The sequence below is a fragment of the Aulostomus chinensis genome, chromosome 16 (genome assembly GCF_037954235.1).
Source record: "Aulostomus chinensis isolate RoL2024-O1b breed Wild chromosome 16, RoL_Achi_v1.0, whole genome shotgun sequence".
Lineage (NCBI taxonomy): Eukaryota > Metazoa > Chordata > Actinopteri > Syngnathiformes > Aulostomidae > Aulostomus > Aulostomus chinensis.
Window position 1 is genome coordinate 691,565 of NC_141335.1, and position 24,936 is coordinate 716,500.

A 24,936-nucleotide genomic window follows, 5' to 3' on the forward strand; every position below is an offset into this window, starting at 1 on the left:
GACAAGATGTAAAAATGTCAGCGGCCCGGTGGAGCAGTGGTCCTCCCTGTGGCCCCCATCAAGAAGGTTGTGGGTGGAGCCCCGGCTGCAGCACGGGGTCTTTCTGGGTGAGTCTCCATGTTCTCCCTGTTCCTGCTGGGTTCTCTCTGGTACTCCAGCTTCCTCCACAGTCCAAAGACATCAAGAGGGACCAGGTTAATCCAGACTCTAAATTGACCGTAGGCGTGGCTGGGAGAGCCAATGGTTGTCTGTCTCTATGTGTTGGCCCTGCCATGGACTGGTGACCTGTCCAGGGGGAAGGCTGCTGGGATAGGCTCCACCCCCACCACCCTCAACAGGAGGAGAGGGGGAACATGGAGGGAGGGAGGGAGGATGGATGGATGGAGGATGGATGATGGATGGATGGATGATGGATGGATGAAGGATGGATGGATGGATGGATGGATGGATGAAGGATGGATGGATGGATGGATGGATGAAGGATGGATGGATGGATGAAGGATGGATGGATGGATGATGGATGGATGATGGATGGATGGATGGATGGATGATGGATGGAGGGATGAAGGATGGATGATGGATGGATGATGGATGGATGGATGGATGATGGATGGATGGATGATGGATGGAGGGATGAAGGATGGATGGATGATGGATGGATGAGGGATGGATGGATGGATGAAGGATGGATGGATGGATGATGGATGGATGGATGATGGATGGATGGATGGATGGATGGATGATGGATGGAGGGATGAAGGATGGATGATGGATGGAGGGATGAAGGATGGATGATGGATGGAGGGATGAAGGATGGATGATGGATGGATGGATGGATGAGGGATGAGGGATGGATGGATGGATGGATGATGGATGGAGGGATGAGGGATGGAGGGATGGATGATGGATGGATGATGGATGGATGGATGATGGATGGATGATGGATGGAGGGATGAGGGATGGAGGGATGGATGATGGATGGATGATGGATGGATGGATGATGGATGGATGATGGATGGATGATGGATGGATGGATGATGGATGGATGGATGGATGATGGATGGAGGGATGAGGGATGGAGGGATGGATGGATGGATGATGGATGGATGGATGGATGATGGATGGAGGGATGAGGGATGGAGGGATGGATGGATGGATGATGGATGGATGGATGATTGATGGATGGATGGATGATGGATGGAGGGATGAGGGATGGAGGGATGGATGGATGGATGATGGATGGATGGATGATGGATGGATGGATGATGGATGGAGGGATGAAGGATGGATGATGGATGGAGGGATGAAGGATGGATGATGGATGGATGGATGATGGATGGAGGGATGAGGGATGATGTAAACATTATTTTGCATCTAAAATTGCAAACTGGTGCAGGAACAAACGAGCCGTGTGGAGGTGAAGGGCCGGTCTAAGGACCTGTCGCTCGGATGGAATTATTATTCTTTTATTAAATGACAGCAAGGAGACACGGAGTCTGGACTCTTCCATTTTATTTGAACAGCAGCGTTTCTTTTGGGCTCTGGTCAAAATGTGATCAGGAGTTGATTCCCTCAGCTCTCATGGGTCATCATCTCGTCCTGCGGGGACACGAGAGAACATTAAGATCCACGTCGGACCGTTTCAACCCAGCCGGCCTTCAGGTGAACGAGGACGAGCCTCGGAGGAGGGTCAAGTCCTGCTCTCTCGTCCGTCGTGCGTTTCTTTCCCAAAGTAACCACAGAAGTATGAGGGGGAATGAGCGCTTCGCCTCCCTTGTGAACACTGATTCAAGCAGAAAGTATTTTCAGTTTGGGAAGTTTAAAGCAAAACAGGGAATTCCCTGGAAACCCACCGCAGGCGAAGAAGTCAACAAAAAGAAACGCGTTTGACGACTGACACGGAGCGAAGGAGGCGTCTGCTTCTCCCTGGGTGTTTCTACGTTTGAGTGAATCTGAAGCACTGAGGGACAAGACTGAAATGTGATGTACTTGTATGGAGGCAGACGGACACCTGACACGTTTCTGGGCTGGAGTCACGTGTTCACAGAACTCATCCTGATTGGTCAAAAGTGTAGCGTGGCAAAAGCTCAACTCTTGGCTTCGGATGTTCAGCAGAAACGGGACTGAAGTCCGAGTGAGGCACCCCATGATGGCCTGGGTGTTAGCTCACTTCCTGCCATTGACCCAATCAGGGATGTACTGTGTTCTCACTGCAGTCACGATCACTTCAGAGTACTATTACTGCATCCACGAGTATCTGAAGCAACCGCAGCAGTGGCTGAGTGAAGAGTTCCACTAGAACAGATAGAACGCCACATTGTGATAACAACTTTAGACCCCTGAAGACAGTTCTCTGCAGTAAATAGTTCTGGGAGGGTTTTCAGCCCTCGAGTCATATGCTGCGTTCAAGACACCTCAGAAGACCAAGATTTCAGAGCTCTGACACCCTGAGCTCCATCAACCCAGCAGGCAAACGCCTGACAGCGCTGAAGTTGGCTGGTCAGCGAGGCGTGAAAAGCCCCAGAGGGACAGGCTGTTGAACAGCTGTGAGAGTGCACGTATGATCAGAATGATGCACTGATACATTTACAAAGTCCTCAAACGTCACAGCAGACTGAGAGTTTAATGACTGAACTCTTCAGGCCCTTCTTTGATGTTCCCAGTGATGTCAGAGAGATCAGAGCTGAGAAAGATTCCTGGGTGTCCCACCCACAGACTCCGAGTGGGACTCCTGCAAGCCTTCTCCTGCCTCCTCTCGGACCTCTGAAGTGTCCTGCACGCACTCAAACACACACACGCACACATATACACATGCACACATATACACACACACACGCACACAAACTCAAACACACACGCACACATGCACACATATACACATGCACACATATACACACGCACACAAACTCAAACGCACACATGCACACATATAACACAAACACTCGCACACAAACTCAAACGCACACATGCACACATATACACAAACACACACGCACACATACACAAACTCAAACACACACGCACACGTGCACACACTCAAACACACACATGCACACATATACACAAACACACACGCACACATACACAAACTCAAACACACACGCACACATACACAAACTCAAACACACACGCACACATACACAAACTCAAACACACACGCACACGTGCACACACTCAAACACACACATGCACACATATACACAAACACACACGCACACATACACAAACTCAAACACACACGCACACATACACAAACTCAAACACACACGCACACATACACAAACTCAAACACACACGCACACATACACAAACTCAAACACACACGCACACGTGCACACACTCAAACACACACATGCACACATACACAAACTCAAACACACACACACATACACGCACTCAAACACACACATGCACACATATACACAAACTCAAACACACACGCACACATACACAAACTCAAACACACACGCACACACACTCAAACACACACACGCACACACACACAAACTCAAACACACACGCACACACACAAACTCAAACACACACGCACACACACACAAACTCAAACACACACAAACTCAAACACACACACACACAAACTCAAACACACACAAACTCAAACACACACACACAAACTCAAACACACACACAAACTCAAACACACACGCACACACACACACAAACTCAAACACACACGCACACACACACAAACTCAAACACACACACACAAACTCAAACACACACACACACAAACTCAAACACACACACAAACTCAAACACACACACACACAAACTCAAACACACACACACAAACTCAAACACACACACACACAAACTCAAACACACATGCACACATATACACACACACACGCACACAAACTCAAACACACATGCACACATATACACAAACACTCGCACACAAACTCAAACGCACACATGCACACATATACACAAACACACACGCACACATACACAAACTCAAACGCACACGTGCACACACTCAAACCTACACATATACACAAACACACACGCACACATACACAAACTCAAACACACACGCACACATATACAAACTCAAACACACACGCACACGTGCACACACTCAAACACACACATGCACACATACACAAACTCAAACACACACGCACACGTGCACACACTCAAACACACACATGCACACATATACACAAACACACACGCACACATACACAAACTCAAACACACACGCACACATACACAAACTCAAACACACACACATACACGCACTCAAACACACACATGCACACATATACACAAACTCAAACACACACGCACACATACACAAACTCAAACACACATGCACACACTCAAACACACACACGCACACACACACAAACACACACACAAACTCAAACACACACGCACACACACACACAAACTCAAACACACACAAACTCAAACACACACACGCACACAAACTCAAACACACACACAAACTCAAACACACACGCACACACACACAAACTCAAACACACACGCACACACACAAACTCACACACACACACAAACTCAAACACACACGCACACACACACAAACTCAAACACACACGCACACACACACAAACTCAAACACACACACACAAACTCAAACACACACACACAAACTCAAACACACACACACTAACTCAAACACACACACACAAACTCAAACACACGCACACACACAAACTCAAACACACGCACACACACAAACTCAAACACACACACAAACTCAAACACACGCACACACACACAAACTCAAACACACACACACACACAAACTCAAACACACGCACACACACACAAACTCAAACACACGCACACACACACAAACTCAAACACACACACACACAAACTCAAACACACACACACAAACTCAAACACACACACTCAAACTCAAACACACGCACACACACACAATCTCAAACACACACACACAAACTCAAACACACACAAACTCAAACCCACACACTCAAACTCAAACACACGCACACAAACTCAAACACACACGCACACACACACAAACTCAAACACACACAAACTCAAACCCACACACACAAACTCAAACACACACGCACACACACACAAACTCAAACACACACAAACTCAAACCCACACACACAAACTCAAACACACGCACACAAACTCAAACACACACAAACTCAAACCCACACACACAAACTCAAACACACACGCACACACACACAAACTCAAACACACACAAACTCAAACCCACACACACAAACTCAAACACACACACACACACAAACTCAAACACACACACACAAACTCAAACACACACACACAAACTCAAACACACACACACACACAAACTCAAACACACACACACAAACTCAAACACACACACACAAACTCAAACACACACACACACACAAACTCAAACCCACACACACAAACTCAAACACACGCACACACACACGCCCTGACCTTCCATGTCATCAAGCGTCTCATCGTCTGGAGGGTTTAGGTCTTCAATGTCCCACCCAAACGCCAACAACTGTGCGCGGAACTCATCGTCTGAAATGACTAGAAGATCAGAACACTTGCTGTCAGGATCAGGTCTTTTCTATTCAGCACGCCAGTGACGCTCGCACACGGATGACGCACCCTCGTCATCGTCCAGGGAAGCCGAGTCCTGTGCTTTGATCCCGACCACGAGCACCAACAGCAGGAGAACCAGCTGAGCTCTCATTTTCCTACAAGAGAACGGAAACATTTGGAGTGTGCCAGCCGTTCCATACATAGATTTATAAACAGCTAGGATATGAAGTCATGCTCACAACCTACAACCTACCAGATCTGTAGATCTGTAGATCTATATCCACAGATCTACAGATCTACAGATCCAGATCTGTGGATATAGATCTATAGATCTACAGATACAGATCTGTGGATCTATAGATCTACAGATCTACAGATCCAGATCTGTGGATATAGATCTATAGATCTACAGATACAGATCTGTGGATCTATAGATCTACAGATCTACAGATACAGATCTGTGGATCTATAGATCTACAGATCTACAGATACAGATCTGTGGATATAGATCTGTATCTATAGATCTACAGATCCAGATCTGTGGATCTATAGATCTACAGATCCAGATCTGTGGATATAGATCTATAGATCTACAGATACAGATCAGTGGATCTATAGATCTACAGATCCAGATCTGTGGATCTATAGATTTACAGATACAGATCTATATCCACAGATCTGGATCTGTAGATCTGTAGATCTACAGAGTTAGATTTATAGATCCAGAGCTGAACGGAACCCTAACCCAGCGATCTCACCAGCAGGTGTGGCAACCGATGTTCAGCGATGAGATTCTGCTTGAGGTCTGGGAGTTGTCACTTATGAACCTTGTTGGTAGGCGTGTTTGTGCGTCTGAGGCATCCTAACAATCCACCTGGGTGGTGGATGAGCAGGTAAAGCTGCTTTCCCCTCAGCAGGGAACATTCCTGCAACCCTGACTGAGGCTTCTCCCACTTCGTCACTTCTTAGTGACTCCAGAATGCAGGACGATCCAGCCACGTACACAGCAGTCAGAAGTGTGGCCACGCCTCCTCTTTTTCTGGTTCCTCTTTACTTTCATGAGTGTTTACATTGTCGGTTCTCTCTGAAGGCATCAAAACTATGAATGAACACATCTGGAATTCTGTAGTCATCAAATCATGCAAGAACTCCAGCAGGTTCTACGTTCTAGGTTCTTCTAAACAGCCTCCCTCTGACTCCTGCTCTGCTCACTCTTGGCGTTCTCTCCGTGAGCTTCATGAGGTCATCGCCTGAAACGGTTCTCCAACAGTCTTGAAGGAGTTCCAGAGGTGCTGAGCACTTGTTGGCCCTTTGGCCTTCACTCTGCACTCCATCTCATCCCAAACATCTAGACTGGGTTCAGGTCAGGTGACTGGAGGCCAGGTCACCTGGGCCGCCCTCCATCACTCTCCTTCTTGGTCAAGTAGCCCTCACACAGCCTGGAGGTGTGTTTGGGTCGTCGTCCTGCTGAAACATCATGACGGTCCAACTAAACGCAGACGGGGTGGGATGGCGTGTTGCTGCAGGACGCTGTGGCAGCCATGTTGGTTCAGTAAAGCCCCCCCACCATCACACCTCCTCCTCCATGCTTCACGCTGGGAACCATGCATGTAGAGACGTCCCTCCACCTTTTCTGTGTCCCACAAAGACACGGCGGTGGAACCAAAGATCTCAAATGTGGACTCATCAGACCAAAGCCCAGATGTCCTCTGGTCTCATGTCCACTCCTTGTGGTTCTGGTCCAAACAAACCTCCTCTGCTGGTTGCTTCTCCTTGCTGGTGGTTTCCTAGCAGCTGTTGGACCATCAAGGCCTGATTGGCGCCGTCTCCTCTGAACCGTTGGTGCAGAGACGTGTCTGCTACCAGAACTCTGAGACGTTCATCTGGGCTCCAGTCTGAGGAGCTGTTCACTGGTGGTTCCTGAGGCTGGGGACTGGGATGAAGTCCTCCTCAGCAGCAGAGGAGTCTCTTGGTCTTCCTCTCCTGGGCCGTCCTCATGTGAGCCGGTTTCATCGTGGCGCTTGATGGTTTTTACGATTGCACTTAGAGACGCATTCAAAGTTTTTCCAGTTTCCTGGACTGAGTGACCTTCAGGTCTTAGAGCACTGAGGGATGTGGCTCCTCTCTACTGAGCTGATGGTTCCTGCCATGACATGAATTCTAGCAGTGGTCAAACAGAGCTGTCAGCTGGGGAGCAGCCTGACTTCTGCTCAGCTCAACTGATGCTCCCAACCAGGAAGAAGGCAGGAAACTCCTCCACTGAACCCTGACAAGGCACAGAGGTCAAGTGTGAAATGACGTGTGATGAGGTCAACGTTCACGAGAGCAGCTCACACTTCATTTCCGCGGTGTTTTCGTGCACCAGACATCTGGCTGCCTGCCGTTGTTCATCTTTGTCTGGTTGCCTCCAGCAGCAGGAAGTCTGTGTGTCCGAGGGACTCGAAAGAAAATGTAGAAATTCAAGTTCTTCCAAGCACACAACGTCTAATCAGCCTCCAGGCGGCCACGTGTTGATGGGACTACGCCCACCTTCCTGACATGGATGCAAATCCTTCAGCCTCTGTTTCAGGTCACTTGAGATCAGGTTCTCTGAAGCAACAGCAAGTGTTGGCACGAAGGCAGAGCTGCTGTGGTTCGTAGTCAAGCTGGGCAGTTCTGCCCTCATCGCTGCTGGTGTGAAGGGTAATTGACCTCATTTTAGTTCCAGTTTTATTCACCACAAAACAAAAAAGCCTTCCACTTCATCCTTAGTATGAACACGTGAGTTGGTTAGTCTGCATATACCAGCTGGTGGCACTCAGCACTGATGCGTGGCACAGAACCAGAAGTGTTCTAGCTCGTTCTGAACTCCAGTCCAGGTGTTCATAGATTCCTGATCCTCGGTCTGGAAGCTAAATCTGCACGGCTGGTTCTTCCTCCATTCTGGAGTCACTCAGAAGAGGTGGAGGAGGGAGAAACACCTGCGTGAGCTGAGTACTCCTGTTAGTGAGTACTTGGAGGGTAAAATACACTTTTTGGTCGAAGTATCACGACAGTTCCCGTCATCACACTTCCTCCTCTGCTCCAGTTCAGATTCTAAATTGCTACAGTTTCGTAGTTCCAGAGAAAAAATTCCACACTCCAAATGTTGGAGCCAACAGGACACAGGTGAGGTCACCCTCTGAAGAATCAGGTTCATATTAGAGTCATTTTTATCAACACATACAGATGACAACTGCACTTTGTAACATGTAAATGAAGTTTGTAGCCTCGCAGGTGAACAGAGAAATGAGTGACACTCGTCAGACAGTCACCTGACCCTCATTTAGGAGAGCAAACCAACAAAATGTCCCCTGCTCCTGTCCACACTCTTGACCACACGGGAAGCTCAACGCCTCCATATGCCTCTGCACCGCCCTCTAGTGGTCATTGGCAAAACGGCGCCATTGCTGGGAACATCTCTCCTGTGATGATGAATATTTTTAATATCCACATGCAGAAATGTGTTTATTTTTACAAATCATATAAATCAAGATGATATACTGGAACAAAGTTCAGAATGTGAGGAGAAGCACATGTTGGTCAAGCAAAAGTCACTTTTGTGGAATCTCTTGTTCTGTTTGGAGTCGTTTTGATTCCAAATGGGAAAAGCAACACTGGGAATTAAGCTAGAAACAAAGTTCTGATTAAATACGTTCATGTAAGGTCAGATAAAGGGAAATTTTATGTTTAAGGTAGAAAACACCAATGATTTGTCTCGTTCAATAACAATAGTCTGTTCATTTGAGGAACTACTTACGCCTGAAATATATTGCAAATAAAAGTATGGAAAACATTTAACGAACTTAAATGTCACCATCAGAACAATACTGAATTTTTCATCTTATCTGAAAGTCACACTTTCGAAAACCTGAAGTGAAATGTGACATTTTGCTTAATATGCTAAAAAAAAGAAAAAGAAAAAACAAAAGGTTGTTGGTCATTGAAGCATGAAAGTTGCCTTTGTCAGAAATCTTAAATTCATTCAATTGTTTTTTCCCATCATGCCTCTGTGGAGGGTCCAGGACACCCGCCGCCTGGAGACTGAAGCCGAGCAACACCAACAGGAAAAACGTTCATTGACACTCGTCTTTCTTTATCCAGGAAATTCTTCACTGGCCAGGACACCGGAACTTCCGTAAAAATTCAAGAACATTTTTGAAGAGAATTTTAGAAATTCCACAAAGAGGAAAGGTTACGACAGCTGTTCCCATCAAGTGGTTCTGAGTGAATGGAGCAGGTTATGTAGTGTGTGGTTCCGTCAGTAGGTGGCAGTATAAACAACATTATGACGTCTGTGACAGACAGAGTAGAAGAAGAAAACCAGGGCCCACAGCAGGGGGGTCTGTTCTGGTCTGCAGACGTCGAGCAGGTGAGTATGGAGGGGGTTCTGGAGGAGGGACTGTCAGTGGGACCAGTTCTCTGGTACCAGCTGGTGTTGGACGTGCTGCTGCTGAAGATGACGACCACGGAGGAAACAGCTGGACGGTCACGTGACTTTAACCTTCACTACGTCAGAGTTTATTAGAATTGCGTGTTTCCACATCCTGCTTTGTTCATTTAGCAAATGTAAATTATTTGCAAATTTTATGTCATTTTGTGTTTGTTTTCTTTCATAACAAACTCATGACCAATGGAAACAGAGAACTGGTTTCAGCTGATAAAGGGACTCTTTCAGTTTTGTCCATGTGATGGGAGCAGCTGGAACTCGAGGACTCTCAGGAAGGAGCTCCAGCCTCCTCTGTTAGCTCCTCTGTTAGCATCGGTACACCAGAGCGTCTTCCTGCCAGGACAGGAGACGAGGCACGATGCCGTCCCACAATTCCTTGCTGCAGCAGCTCCGACAGTGACGCCCCACTCAGGTGTTCACCACAACAACCAATCAGCACCATCATCAGACACACGTGAGCCTCCAGGGAGGTTTGTTCCTCTACTTTGATAGAACAGCTGTCTAGCAAAGGTGAATCTGGGTTCTGTTCATCACAGATTGGACCAGAACTGAAGCCAGAACCAGAACCACCATGTTTGATGCTGAAACTGAAAATGAAGAGATGATGTCACCGGAGATGAGGAGACCAACACACCTGTCAGTCTTTCACCTGTCAATCATTTCCCACTAATAACTAGGAGAAATGTGATTGACAGGAGGAGTATACATTTTCAGTGTGACATCATTTCCTGTCCCCTTTGTTACTGACAGCTTTTATCAGAGTTCCACCTCAGTAATGGAGTTCTATTTTTACTACGAAGAAGCTGAAGGATCTAAGATGGCCGTTCTGTAGTCCATCTACAGAACATTGTAGTTCCATGAGGCAGACGCACGTCAGCAACATGGCCGTCGCTTCATCACGTTGGTTAGTGAGTGTCATCAGGTTGAGCGCCGCCATCCTCTTCTCCTGACTCCTTATCTGTTCTCCTGTCCACCTTCACTTGACCCCTGACCTTTCCGTCAGGAGGGCAGGTGGACAGGAACGGGGTGGGAAGGGGAGATCCAGCCAGGAGAAGTCACTCAGGGGGAAACATTGTCATGAATTGAAGAGGTCTGATGGCGAGTGGTTGATGATATTTGGAGGAAGAATGGATGATGTATGCAGTAGAAGATGGACGAGTCGCCGTTGAGGTTCGTCCTGTTGACTCATCTGCCACTGCTGATCCGGAGCAGGAGACAGGCTCAGCTGATCTAACAGGGACCGTGTCAGCAGCTTCATGCTCTGGACTGAAGCATTGACTTGTCTCTGTTGAATGTGTCAAAGTAGAAATGAAGGATGAACGATCGGTTGTTGACTGATACTGATGTACATGGAAGACGTAGACGCCGCCCCCACACTGTCCAGTGGAAAGATTTCAATGGTTTTATTGCTTATTAATTCTAGAACATTTTATAAAGTCTTCCAAATCAACAATCCTGACTTTGACAGTTTATAAAACTGATCTCAATGTTGTTCTCTTTCATAACAAATTTCAAAACTTGAGACCAACAAATGCTGTGGCTTTGTTGCTAAACATGCTAGCTACTGGTCATTGATGGCTTATTGATAATGACGTTGAACAGCAGTGGATCGTTGCATTGACGTTAGCATATGGCTACCGTGTTCAAGCTAACAGTCTGAGGGCGAGTAGGCACATCTTTGAACACAAAACAACATAGAAAACACTTCAAGAATACAAAATCTGTAGGAAGAACAGTAACGGAACATTACAGCTGCTTGTCATTCCAGGCGAACGCCGAACGGCGCCGCTTTCATAACCGCTGATGCGTCTACAGGTCTGGGTGTCTCCAGGCTGATTTGAAGGTTGGAATGTTCCAAAATGAACTGTCTTTGTCAGGATTTGATTCTTCATGAAGAACATTAATGATCTGTAGCTTAGTTAAGCGACTAGAATCTCTGAAAAAGGTCAGGAACCATTTGACGACTTCTTCAACTGTTGCTCATCGACTGTCTGGGAACGAAGGTTCTCTCAGAGTTACGAAAGGTTCTTCAGAGGTGAGCAACATCCAGGACCTTTACAGAACTTCATAGATTTTCTTAAAACATCCTCCTTTGCCTTACTTAGAACGTTCATGATGGTTCCCTCATGAGGGCCAATCAAGCTTCCATCTCTCCCCGTCTACTGGTGTAGGTGAGAGCCACGCACCCACCTCAGGGGGGAGACCTCCGCCCACCCAGCAGGAGCCCACATGCTACATTAGTCTGCTGGGGTCCAGCAGTGCTGTTAGATCCAGAACCGCCTGCTGCTGGTGTAGTAACACCACTCCACCTCCAGGGGCGTCCCACGTGTCTCAGGTCAGTGGAGCAACAAGTGTCAGCAGCTCTAAGCTGCTTTCATGTTCCTACATGTTCAAGGACCAACCGACACAACCGGGACGCTCCAGAACCAAAGAAACACACCAGCACGCCAACACCAGCCAACTGGCAAACAGTACTGTGCTCGCTGAGGACGCCACGCACAACATCCTGTCGGAGGGAGGAAGGGGGTGCGTGGCGCGTGCTCGTTGTGTACGTCGCCCCTTCAGGGTCTCTTTGGGATCCTAACAAAGACAACAGTTCCATTTTATTTTCAGCACTTTGTCTTCAGAAACCTTCTCACAAGATATCTGACGTTTGAAGACATGAAAATGACAACTGCAAATATCCTTTTATTCTTATAATTTTAAAAAATTGTGTGGTAATTAGGGCCTGGGCACTGACAGCGCGAGAGCCCTGTTGAAGCGCACCTCTGTTCGTTTAATGATTTTCTTGTGACTGTACGTCACTGGGTGATTTACTCACCTTAGATTTTTCCTTGTTTTTGAAAAATCAAAAAAAGCAAAACAAATATTGACTCGCCTAAAATTTGGCAATAACAAAAGAGTTGCAATCCAATTTGCATAAATTAATACATTTGAAATGTGGTCGATTTTCAGGCGATTGGAAAAATTCTGACGTTGAACGTTTGACCGTTGAATGTTCCGGTGTGTACATGAAACCTGAATGTCTCCAGAAGGACACGTCTCTACTGAAGGACGTCACCTAGATGATCCAGGACGGGAAGTAGGAGGAGCTCCATCTCAAGTGACACGAAAACGCTGCTGCCGTTATTTGTAGACAGAGGAGACAAAATGTCTGCCTGGAAACTCTACACCACGAGCTGAGTCTGTATGTTGTCCTGAAGGAAAGTGGCGTGGTAGAGGAGTCTCCGTGGCGCTGAGACGTGCCCAGCTTTATCATGGCAGAAGATGTGAACACCTGGTCCAGGTCCAGAGTTTGGCGGCACATCTCATGATTTTGTGTCCTTCCAGTGGAGACGAGCAGTGACGTAGGTGACCGGAAAACAACTGAAGTGTCCTACAGGGTGCACTGTGGACGGTGAGTGGCGCCGTCTGATTGGTCTTGTGCTGTCCTGCTGTTGAATGTGGAGCCCAGGAAGGTTGGCAGGCACCATGAGAGCAGCTCATGTGGATCCATAGAAAACTCAGCTAGGTCCAGCTAGTCCCTGGCTGCTGGGGGTCACCATCGTCCCCCTGCTCTGATTGGTGTTTGTAAAAGTCACATGGCATGAGAGGGAGGGGCTGTCCCTGCTCCACAAGCACTGTCTCATAAGGTGGAGCTGCATCCAGTGAGAAGGAGATGGAAGCCATGTCTTGATGCCCCTGGACTCCCAGAACCAAGCCGGAGGGGCAGGACCACATGGCGTTTGCGGACGTTTCGCCACCATCTGAAGAATGAATTGATGGCTCCTCTTCCTCCGCGCCCCTCTGACAGGGGTCCAATAGGGAGTAGGGAGGCGGGTCATCTGTAGGGATGTAAATCTGAGTGGAACCGGGGCCAACACACTCATCGTAACTGTGGAGACAAGAGGTGACAGTCAGAACACACCAGGGACACAGATTTGAAATATTACACAAAATGTATTCTGATATTTGAACGTGAGCAACGAAACGCTGTTCGAAGTAACGTTCCAGCTGCTGAGTGTTTATTTGTTTGATGTGAACCACCAGCAGCAACACAAGGTTAAAAGTAAATTCAAGTAATGAAAAGAAAATGTAAAGAAAATGTTGATCCACCCTGGGACTCCAACACTCATAGCCTTGGTTGGGTGAGAACCACCTGCATGAGAGGGCTATGCTAACACTTCCCACCCACTACCATTCATTGTGCGAAGCTAACTAGCCTGGGTCTCAGTACTCTAGAGAAGCGTCTGTCATTTTTGTCGATTCCGGGGACGATACACAATATCTCTTTAACGCGCGCGCACACACACACACACACACACACACACACACACACACACACACACACACACACACACAGATCAGGTTTCTGAGGACACCTTCTAGTGAGTATTTGGGTGAAGTATCTTACTAAGATGTTTATTCTTTTATTCTTCTTCTCTTAAGAGAAGAAGAAGAAGGAGTGTGAGTGCTGGATGGATGAACGTGTCAGCACCGCTCACCCTATCACAGGTACCAGTTCATCTGTCCATCAGTCTTTCTGTCTGCTTGCTCCCACCAAACAATCTGATTGGTCAACAAGACTTTTAGAAAGATGTTCAAAACAGCACAGTGCCATCCAGAGAGAGATCATTGATATTTCTATTGGTTACAGGGCCACGTGTTCAGGTCCCGGCAGGAGGGAGGACCTCTGGTACTGACTCCTGCTCCATGGTGATGTTCTCCTGAGTTAGTAAGGAGACAAATCTAATATGACATATGGCCCTGTGTGTGTGTGTGTGTGTGTGTTCATGTCGGAAGTGTTCTCAGTCTCAGTAGGTGAGGTGTTGATCTGCGTTCTCTCAGTCTCTCTCAACCATCTGCTACAAACTCACACGCAGTGCAGGATCATCACATGACTTCAACTACCTACTTGTTCTCAGGGAACCAAACAATACCACAATACCATGCCAGCTTCGTGATAAACACAATGCGCAGTGTGTGTGTGTGTGTGTGTGTGTGTGTGTGTGTGTGTGTGTGTGTGTGTGTGTGTGTGTGTTGGCTGCTGTCCCAGACTTCAGGCTGGTCAGAACAGAGCTGACGTAGCTGGCTCGCTCTCCCCTCTGGCTTCCCCTTTCCATTTTCTTTCTCAACCCAACTGGCCATTTTGAATCATGAATGTGCAAGGTGTGGTTTGGATGCAACATGAAAGTGCAGCAATGATGTCACTGAAGAAATTGCATTTTGTCATGACAACACTCAAGAGATGTGTCACAGGAGAAGATGGGAAACCTACATTTGGCCCAGGGAAGGAAATGATCTTTCTCACAATTCTGCCAATGAAGCACCAACGAGGAAGACAAAGAACCTGAATGTTGTGGTTCGTGTCACTATTGATGCTCGTTGTCTCCAGGTTGAAAATGCACAAACACAACAGTTGTTATTGTTCATGATGACGCCCTGTCTCACACTGTGTGTCGCACTCTCATGAGCTCTCATCACTGAAGCGTTGAGGTGTGTCACACAGTTCCAGCTGGACACCTGGGACGTGTCCATGAGACGCTTCAGCATGGATCAGTAGTGTAACGCACGTGCACGCACACCCTCGCACACACACACACACACACACACACACACACACGATAGGGGAGGGGTGCATGTGAATTATTAAAGTCGGCAATTAGACCACCTGACATTTAGATCAAACACACCATGGCATTGGCCTTTAGGGAGTCTTACACACACACACACACACAAACACACACACACACAAACACACACACACAAACACACCTGCAATTCCTCAAAGGGCAGCAAAGGAAACAGGACATCCTAATAAATGAATACCACAAAGACGGGTCAAACCAAGTGTCAGATATCAGCGGGGGTGGCAGGATGCCACCTACACTTTAGATTTGACATTTGACTTAAATGGCAAGACAAGCATCACGATTTTTTTGACCCTGCAAAAATATTCAGGTTTACTCTTTACTTTATTTGATTTTTTTTTTTTAGCTTTTATGACCGAAGCATACATGACGCAATCAACTGCCAGACTGAGCAGATCCTATGTTTCATTTTCCCGTGAGTGTAAGAAATGACATATTTTTTTACCATCTGCATAAATGGACCAGTTCATACCGTGGAGGTGAGTCAGGGTACAAGGTGTTGACCTGTGATAGGGTCTCTCTGTAAGAGTCGAAGTCCAGGCTAGGAGGGAAGTCCTCTAAGCAGCTGGACCTCAGGTCTCCTGCTGACCCGCCGAAGGAAAAACCATCTGGACCTGCGGGGGAAGATGGTTGTGTCATTTTTATTAATTTGTTTTGTGTATATGTGCGTGACTGGAGAACTCAGTAAATGCATTTACACCTTTTCCCATTCAGGTATGAGGTGCGTTTGTAGTCCAACAGGAAGTGGTCATCTCCTAGTCCCTCCCCCAGCAGCCAATAGGATCGCTCCATGTGATTGTGGTGATTGAATCAGTAAATCAGCTCTGGTGAACAAAAGTTGATGATCTTCCAGGTTTAGTTCATTAAGATCATCTTCACTAATGAACCCTCTGATGATGCTGGAAGCCTGGATGCTACGGTTAGCAGTGCTAAGCTAAGGGTAGCCTAGGGCGGAGCTACACCAGGGTCACATGACTTCAAGGTCAACACCACTAAGCTTCAGGCTTCTTGTGTTTCCCCTGAAGACTTTTAATGACCTCCATGACCTCTGTAGGCTCCTCTAGACTCTTGTTAGCAACCCAGGTTTTTCAGACTCTGATGTAGAACTGAACCTCCACCATCCACCAGTCTGGTGTTTACTGGTGGATCTGATGTAGAACTGAACCTCAACCATCCACCAGTCTGGTGTTTACTGGTGGATCTGATGTAGAACTGAACCTCCACCATCCACCAGTCTGGTGTTTACTGGTGGATCTGATGTAGAACTGAACCTCCACCATCCACCAGTCTGGTGTTTACTGGTGGATCTGATGTAGAACTGAACCTCCACCATCCACCAGTCTGGTGTTTACTGGTGGATCTGATGTAGAACTGAACCTCAACCATCCACCAGTCTGGTGTTTACTGGTGGATCTGATGTAGAACTGAACCTCCACCATCCACCGGTCTGGTGTTTACTGGTGGATCTGATGTAGAACTGAACCTCCGACATCCACCGGTCTGGTGTTTACTGGTGGATCTGATGTAGAACTGAACCTCCAACATCCACCAGTCTGGTGTTTACTGGTGGATCTGATGTAGAACTGAACCTGCTGATATTTCCAGTTGTTGAAAACCATGCACCTGATTTCAGGTCTCCAGCCTGGACACACAGGGAACAACGATATTTCCAGCTGATGTCTTGAAGACGCTGGTCTTCATTGTCATATTCTGTTCTCTTCCCTCATCTTTGTTAACTTGTATCCTTGTACTTCTTTTTTATAGCAGCAACAAAGCATCAACGTCCAGCTTGCTGAGTGGCTGCTGACTAACTGCTGGAACCTGCAGCGTCATCAGTCCTTCAACAGTGTGAATGCAGTTATCAGTGTTCAGTCCTTTTGGCTCATTCAAGCTTGAGAACTTTCTAAAGAACTCTTGTAGTCATGTCCTGTTTTATGTTTTACCAGCTGTGTCATGAACTCACCGTAGCTGGCTCGCAGGTGTGGATTCCTCAGGCGACTGTCTTTGCGAAGGCTGCCAACGATGATGGTGATGCAGGAGAGGAAGAGGACCAGACCTATGACAATCCCTGCCACCACCAGCGGGGACACCAGGAGAGACGCCTCCCCCCCCGACTCCCTCTCAGTCCTGCAGTCTGGGTATTCCCCATGGCTCTGGTTGGAGCTCACTGCAGATGGAGGTCATGAGGGGTTAAAAGGGTTTCAACATGTAAGCTGGAGCCTAGAGCACCATCACCCTCTGAAGCTATACAAGCAGGTTCAGATTCAAGAGAGCAAAAATCCATCCATCCATCCATCCATCCATCATCCATCCATCATCCATCCATCCATCATCCATCCATCATCCATCCATCCATCATCCATCCATCATCCATCCATCCATCCATCCATTCATCCATCATCCATCCATCCATCCATCATCCATCCATCCATCATCCATCCATCCATCCATCCATCCATCCATCATCCATCCATCCATCATCCATCCATCATCCATCCATCCATCATCCATCCATCCATCCATCCATCATCCATCCATCATCCATCCATCCATCCATCATCCATCCATCCATCATCCATCCATCCATCCATCCATCCATCATCCATCCATCCATCATCCATCCATCCATCATCCATCCATCATCCATCCATCCATCCATCCATCATCCATCCATCCATCCATCCATCATCCATCCATCCATCCATCCATCCATCCATCATCCATCCATCCATCCATCCATCATCCATCCATCCATCCATCCATCTACACACCCATCCATCCATCCCTCCCTCCATGTTCTCCCTCTCCTCCTGTTGAGGGTGGTGGGGGTGGAGCCTATCCCAGCAGCCTTCCCCCTGGACAGGTCACCAGTCCATGGCAGGGCCAACACATAGAGACAGACAACCATTGGCTCTCCCAGCCACGCCTACGGTCAATTTAGAGTCTGGATTAACCTGGTCCCTCTTGATGTCTTTGGACTGTGGAGGAAGCTGGAGTACCAGAGAGAACCCAGCAGGAACAGGGAGAACATGGAGACTCACCCAGAAAGACCCCGTGCTGCAGCCGGGGCTCCACCCACAACCTTCTTGATGGGGGCCACAGGGAGGACCACTGCTCCACCCACAACCTTCTTGCTGGGGGGCCACAGGGAGGACCACTGCTCCACCGGGCCGCCCCAGAACAAAAGTGTTTATTATAATTCAAGAAAAATTAAAACTAATTGCCAAATGTTGTCAAGAAGAACAAAAATATCTTAAAGGTGGTTAGCCTGCCTTTGGTGCCGGTACCAAGGGGGAAGTTCAGCTAAGATGGAGGTCGTCAAGATTGCTGATGCAAATTGCAGAACTTGAGTGTTAAATGCTTAAATGTTTTGCAAAGAAACGTCATATTGTCATTTATTCTGGGATGACTTGGGACAACAAAACAAAACTTTGCTAAAAGTCTCTTGATGTCCATTGTTTCCAGTGCTGAGATGCAGGCTAGTTAGCCTAGCACGATGAATGTTAGCTGGAGGGAATAGCTCTATCTGTGCTGTTGTACTTTTGGAAGTCCATCCAACATATTCAGATCACGCATGTCCATGCGTCAGTTGACCTTGCTTTGCTCTCACTGTCTTTGACGTAAAGTTGGCCCTTTGACACGATGCTGCTACCTAGCTTGTTTGGTTGGTGACAGAAAGGTTAAATCACACAAGAATTGGTTTCCAACTTGCGGTAAAGGGTGTGACAACTCCTGGTGTTATGGAGGCAGACATGCTTTATCTCAGTCAAACACGTGTTCCGTGTTCTTGTGTCCTGGGATAATGGAGCTGTAACCATAGCAGCCATAGATACAATGAATATAAACACTGAAGAGCTCTTGAAAGTGTGGCCTCTATGACTGACCAGCGTCCATTAAACATGCCAGAGAATCACCCAGCGTCTGTGGTCACTGGAGCTTTTGGAGCTTCAGTTACAGAAGTCGCTCGCTTGGTCGCCGCTCAGACCGATTAACTCTGACGTCAGGCTGTTATAAAACCCCCCTCGCCATCTTTGCAGCTCTCACTCCCTCAGGACCAATTCCATTTCAGTGTGTGATGAATAATGAGATCACACACACACACACACACACACACACAAACACACACACACACACACACACACACACACACACACACACACAAAGACACACATTCTTTCCCTGTCAGTCATCATCATTTGATTACAGAACAATTCAGTTCTTCTCATCACTGTTTTCTCTCAAATCTGTTTGTTTGTCTTCATCTTGCACGTGTGTGTGTGTGTGTGTGTGTGTGTGTGTGTGTGTGTGTATGGGTTGCTGATTAAATATCATGTTCATTTCCTGTGTTTGCATCTCAGCTGGACTTCCTGCTGTTTGACCTTTCTCAGACTCCTGTGTAATTGACAGCTGAAGGATGCCGCAACAAACGAGGCCAACGCCGCCACCTCTGCTGTTTTTTTTCCAATCGTTTTTTTGTCAGTTGTGTAAACTAGTAGATCTATTTTGCTGCTGAAACGTGATCACCTGACTGTGGTCCACGTACATGGTGAGACATTTTAGGTTTTAAGATGATAACTGTGCTTGACCTCCCTGATTTCAGGGGAAACAATTTCTCCACCGTACAAGTGCTTTTGGGTGTGGACAAGCTGCCACCATGGCAATAAGCTTCACCTTCACGTCCACAATGGTCATGTCTCGTTTCTCGTTTATGAGTCCATAAACCAGCAGGCTGACGTTCTGTTGGTTAAAGAGTTCATCCAGTAAAAGTTTGCTATTTGAAGATGATGTATTTGTGGCTGTGACCTCAAGTGACAGGTGTCATCTTGTCACTGGTGCAGCCAACCTTCCTGCTGCCTGGTTGGAGGACAGCAGGAGACACAAAGACAACGTGTCTGTCCTACGCCCTCCATCTCGCTGTTTCCTCTCCTTGATCCTTCCTGTTGTTCTATCGAACAGAGGCCAGGTGGGGTTCCGTGTTGGAGGAAGTACCACAGGCCATTAAAGCATCATGTCACATTACCAACAGAGCAGGAGGAGGAGGACAAGGAGGAGAGGGGGAGGGGGAGGAGGACAAGGAGGAGAGGGGGAGGGGGTGAAGAGGAGATAAAGGCAAAACAGAGGAGGAACTTATAAAACCAGCTGAGCTCAAATAGAGCAGAGTTGAAGGTGACTGGGGACAAACATACAATCTGTACTGTACTTTCTAAATATTCGTGGTGTCATGTTGACTGACAGCTATGACATTAAAACGTGTCTCAAAGGGTAGCACCCACTTTTAAAGAATGTCTCTTATTGTCCATCATTCTCAGAGACAGATGAGTAGACAGAGCCCCTCCTCCAGGCAGCTGAGACCCAGGCAATTTAGCTTAGCCCAATGGCTGGTAGTGGGTGGGAATTGTTAGCATCAGCTAGCTCAGGTCCAGGCTAGTTAGCTTAGCCCAATGGCTGGTAGAGGGTGGGAGTTGTTAGCATCAGCTAGCTCAGGTCTAGGCTAGTTAGCTTAGCCCAATGGCTGGTAGTGGGTGGGAATTGTTAGCATCAGCTAGCTCAGGTCCAGGTTAGTTAGCTTAGCCTAATGGCCGGTGGTGGGAGGGAAGTGTTAGCATCAGCTAGCTCAGGTCCAAGCTGGTTAGCTTAGCCCAATGGCTGGTGGTGGGTGGGAAGTGTTAGCATCAGCTAGCTCAGGTCCAGGCTAGTTAGCTTAGCCCAATGGCTGGTAGTGGGTGGGAGTTGTTAGCATCAGCTAGCTCAGGTCTAGGCTAGTTAGCTTAGCCCAATGGCTGGTAGTGGGTGGGAATTGTTAGCATCAGCTAGCTCAGGTCCAGGTTAGTTAGCTTAGCCCAATGGCCGGTGGTGGGAGGGAAGTGTTAGCATCAGCTAGCTCAGGTCCAAGCTGGTTAGCTTAGCCCAATGGCTGGTGGTGGGTGGGAAGTGTTAGCATCAGCTAGCTCAGGTTCAGGCTAGTTAGCTTAGCCCAATGGCTGGTAGTGGGTGGGAAGTGTTAGCATCAGCTAGCTCAGGTCCAGGTTGCTGGTGTGTCCAGCAGGAATCCTCCTCCTCCTCATCATCAGTAGCAGCAGTCGCTCTTCTAGTCCTCAACAAACGTTTGGTTCTGTTGACCCAAGTTCCAGTGGAGCTTTGGAGGTGCTGCGTCAAATCACTGCTCCCAGTCAGGAAAGTAGTTCCGGCTACGTGTCTGATTCTACCACTACAACGTCTCCTCATGTTAAACTGGTATTCATCACCAAGGTTACACACAACCCTCCTGCTATTAATGCATGCAGAGACGGAGCTACGCTAACACTTCCCACCCACTACCAGTCACTGTGCTAAGCTAAGTAGCCTGAGTCTCAGAGATGGAGCTATGCTAACTCATCCAACCCACGACCAGTCATTGCGCTAAGCTAATTAGCCTGGGTCTCAGCTCCCTAAAGGAGTGTATCTGGGGACGATGAACAATAAGAAACTTAAGTGGGCGTGTCCTTCTCATGTTGATGAAGTTCCCAACACCAGCAACCCAACACCAGCTTAAAAAAGGCATGAATAAACACACCAGGAACTCAGGAATTATGATGTGATCAGGGTGGTGTTTATACCAGACACGGTCTCCAATATGTAACAAGAAGCAGGCACACACACACACACACACACGCACGCACATATACACACACACACGTGTATTAGATGTAGTGGTATGTGGGTCAGAATACATCATCATACATCCCTTCATCTCTGGCTCCCATGTGGGACTCTTGAGACTGATGATCAGGGCCTGCTGGCCCACATTGCTGCTGCCCCCTTCTTTAATCATCCAGCTGCTTGGCGCCAGCCTTGTGACGACCCTGAGACTCACCTCTGATACGTTTCTCAGCATCACTGGGATTCTTTTAGTTAATTCTCACAAAAACATGAAAGTTGTATTTGTGGGGCTGCAAATGCTAAAGCCCCCCAAAATCTCTCCCCTAGTTTTGATGAAACAAACACACATTATGTTGTCATGGTGATGTCGCAGCGGCGTGTGATGGTGTGTGACCTTCGTTAATCCACCTTTGATTGAGAAAAAAATGTTGTGATTGGACCGGAATGGGAAACAAACTGAGGAATCCGTCTGTGATTTGTTTAAGACCCTGACTGGCATGCTTACACCCCCCCCCCCCACACACACACACACACACTCACACACACTCAGACTTGATCCCGAGCTGATACCCAGGAAGTGAGTTGTGATTGGTGTTTTCACTGGCTCACAATTATGTGGCTAATTTGCTGTCACCATGTGACCTGAAGTCCAAACACCACCCGACGAGTCAGCATCTTATTCTTTGTTGGTGTCATAGATCTCCACCCATGGTTCTGCATGGTTTCTCACAACAAGAACACATTTTGTCTGATAATTTGCATGAAAATGATTAAAACTGATCAACAGAGAAAGAAGCAGCTCCACAAACTTGCCCTGAGCAGGAAGCTCAAAATAAAGATAGAGGCTAGTTAGCCTAGCAGGGTGACTGGTAGTGGATGGTAATCATTAGCATAGCTTTGTTTATCCCCATGACACCGTCCCCCATCCATCCACCTGCCCCTCCACCTATCCATCCATCCATCATCATCCATCCAGTAGGTGTCACTATTGTCATCACAGACGTTAGTGAAGACCTTTACCCTTCACTTGTCCTCCCCCTCTTTTTTGATTCTTTCTGCCGTTTCAAGTCACCTCCTTCAGCCCCCCCCCCGAGAGAGAACCATTGTTTCTCCATGATTCCCTTTGCTCTCAGCACCGCTCTGTCTCTCTCATTCCTCCATCCTGTTTTATTCTCTTCCTCCTCTAAGCAGTTTTATAGTTGCCTTTCCGTCTCACCTGTCCACACCACCTGTGGCGTATATGAATTGTCTCTGGGCCGGGAGGGGGGCCGTCAGGTGGAACACCGCTGGTATATGTGAAGCCACCAGGCTGTGAAATCTCTCTGAATATGCGTACAGCTCATATCCATTCAAAGAGATTTAAATGAATGACCTCACACTGGCAGTAGATTGGACGAGAGCTCAGAGGGACGGACAGACGGACAGAGGGAGGAAGATGGAGGAGCCGGAGGGTAAAACGGTGTTAAATGCAGTTTTCCCTCCCATTTCCATAAAGTATGAGAAGGTGATGATTGATGGCTTGGGAACAGGAAGGCGAGGTGTCGTGGTGGTGGCTGATGGCGAGGTGTTGTGTGCAGCGGGGTGGAACAGAAGGAGATTCCATTCCAGATCTCATCTGATGCACAGCGGCGCGAAAGTGGAGATGCAGTAACGCCGTCGGGCCATCTCCTGACTCATCAGCAACTTCATGACCAAAAAAATCCTCCCCAAAATAAAACACATATTCATGTGATCTTTTCCAGTCCAACTGTGTGGACATGCTTCCTGTCGGAACCTGTCCTGGAGTGAGGACAGATGTGGCGGCAGCTGTGCGTCCTCTGTGGGACAACAACCCTCAGGCTTTACAGCTGCTATGTGCGACATGGCGGACTCTGTCCTCACCCAGAGGTGAGCACCTATTTAGCAAAGTGATACTTCACCCCCCCAAAATGTTTTTTAACCTTTCAAGTCCTCACTAACAGGAGTCTTCAGCTCACTGAAGTGTTTCTCCCTCCTCCATCACTTCTTAGTGACTCCAGAATGCAGGAAGAACCAGCCACGTGCATTTAGCTTGAAGCTAACAGAGCCTGATGCTAACAGCAGCTAAACTGTCCTAAAACTTTCGTTTACAAATTCTCCAGGTTGTCGTCTGGTTTAATCCAGGACTGATCAATAATCTACACACAACACTTTGACTAGAGATTAAAGCGAATACAACAGTTTTGGTTGGTTGCTACCGTGAATGTGTCACATGACCAGCTCACGTGTTCATTTCAACCTAAATAGTTCTGGTCTGTTGAGGTTCTTGAGTATGAGGCTGTTGTGCTGAATCGTTTCTGCTTCAGATTCAGAAAACTTGATTCATCCCTGTGGGGGGCAATTAGGGAAGTTGCACAGATAAACAAATATCAATCAGTGAATAAGTTTATTCCTCCAAGTTTTCCTCTAAATATGATTTTGCAAGGTCACTGTATCCTGGGCTTAGCTCCGCCTCCGACGGTGATGTTTGTCTTACAGAAATACAAATTAGCAGAATCAAATCTAAAAGTTCCAATAAGAGGTTGTTAATTGGAGGTAGAGAAACAAAGTGTGACCAGGCTCCGAGACAAGAAAGATCAAACTAAATGCTGGAATATTAAC

At 47.3% G+C, this 24,936-nt stretch overlaps 1 protein-coding gene across 5 annotated transcripts in view; it reads right to left on the reverse strand.

The window, feature by feature from the left end:
- Positions 1-112: 112 nt before the first annotated feature.
- The window catches only part of bean1 (brain expressed, associated with NEDD4, 1), a 43,906-nt gene continuing 19,082 nt past the window's right edge, over positions 113-24,936 (reverse strand). Inside the window, exons 3-8 of one of the 5 annotated variants that reach the window (XM_086181139.1) lie at positions 17,642-17,845; positions 16,151-16,292; positions 6,339-13,922; positions 5,647-5,735; positions 5,467-5,565; positions 113-1,599 (exon numbers count right to left, since the gene is read on the reverse strand). In XM_086181139.1, the coding sequence (XP_086037265.1) occupies positions 13,556-13,922; positions 16,151-16,292; positions 17,642-17,845 (713 nt within the window). In that variant the 3' untranslated portion in view covers positions 113-1,599; positions 5,467-5,565; positions 5,647-5,735; positions 6,339-13,555. Of the gene's footprint in view, positions 1,600-5,466; positions 5,566-5,646; positions 5,736-6,338; positions 13,923-16,150; positions 16,293-17,641; positions 17,846-24,936 lie in introns of those variants that run through there. The other 4 variants (XM_086181137.1, XM_086181136.1, XM_086181135.1 and 1 more) reach the window with 4 other exon arrangements.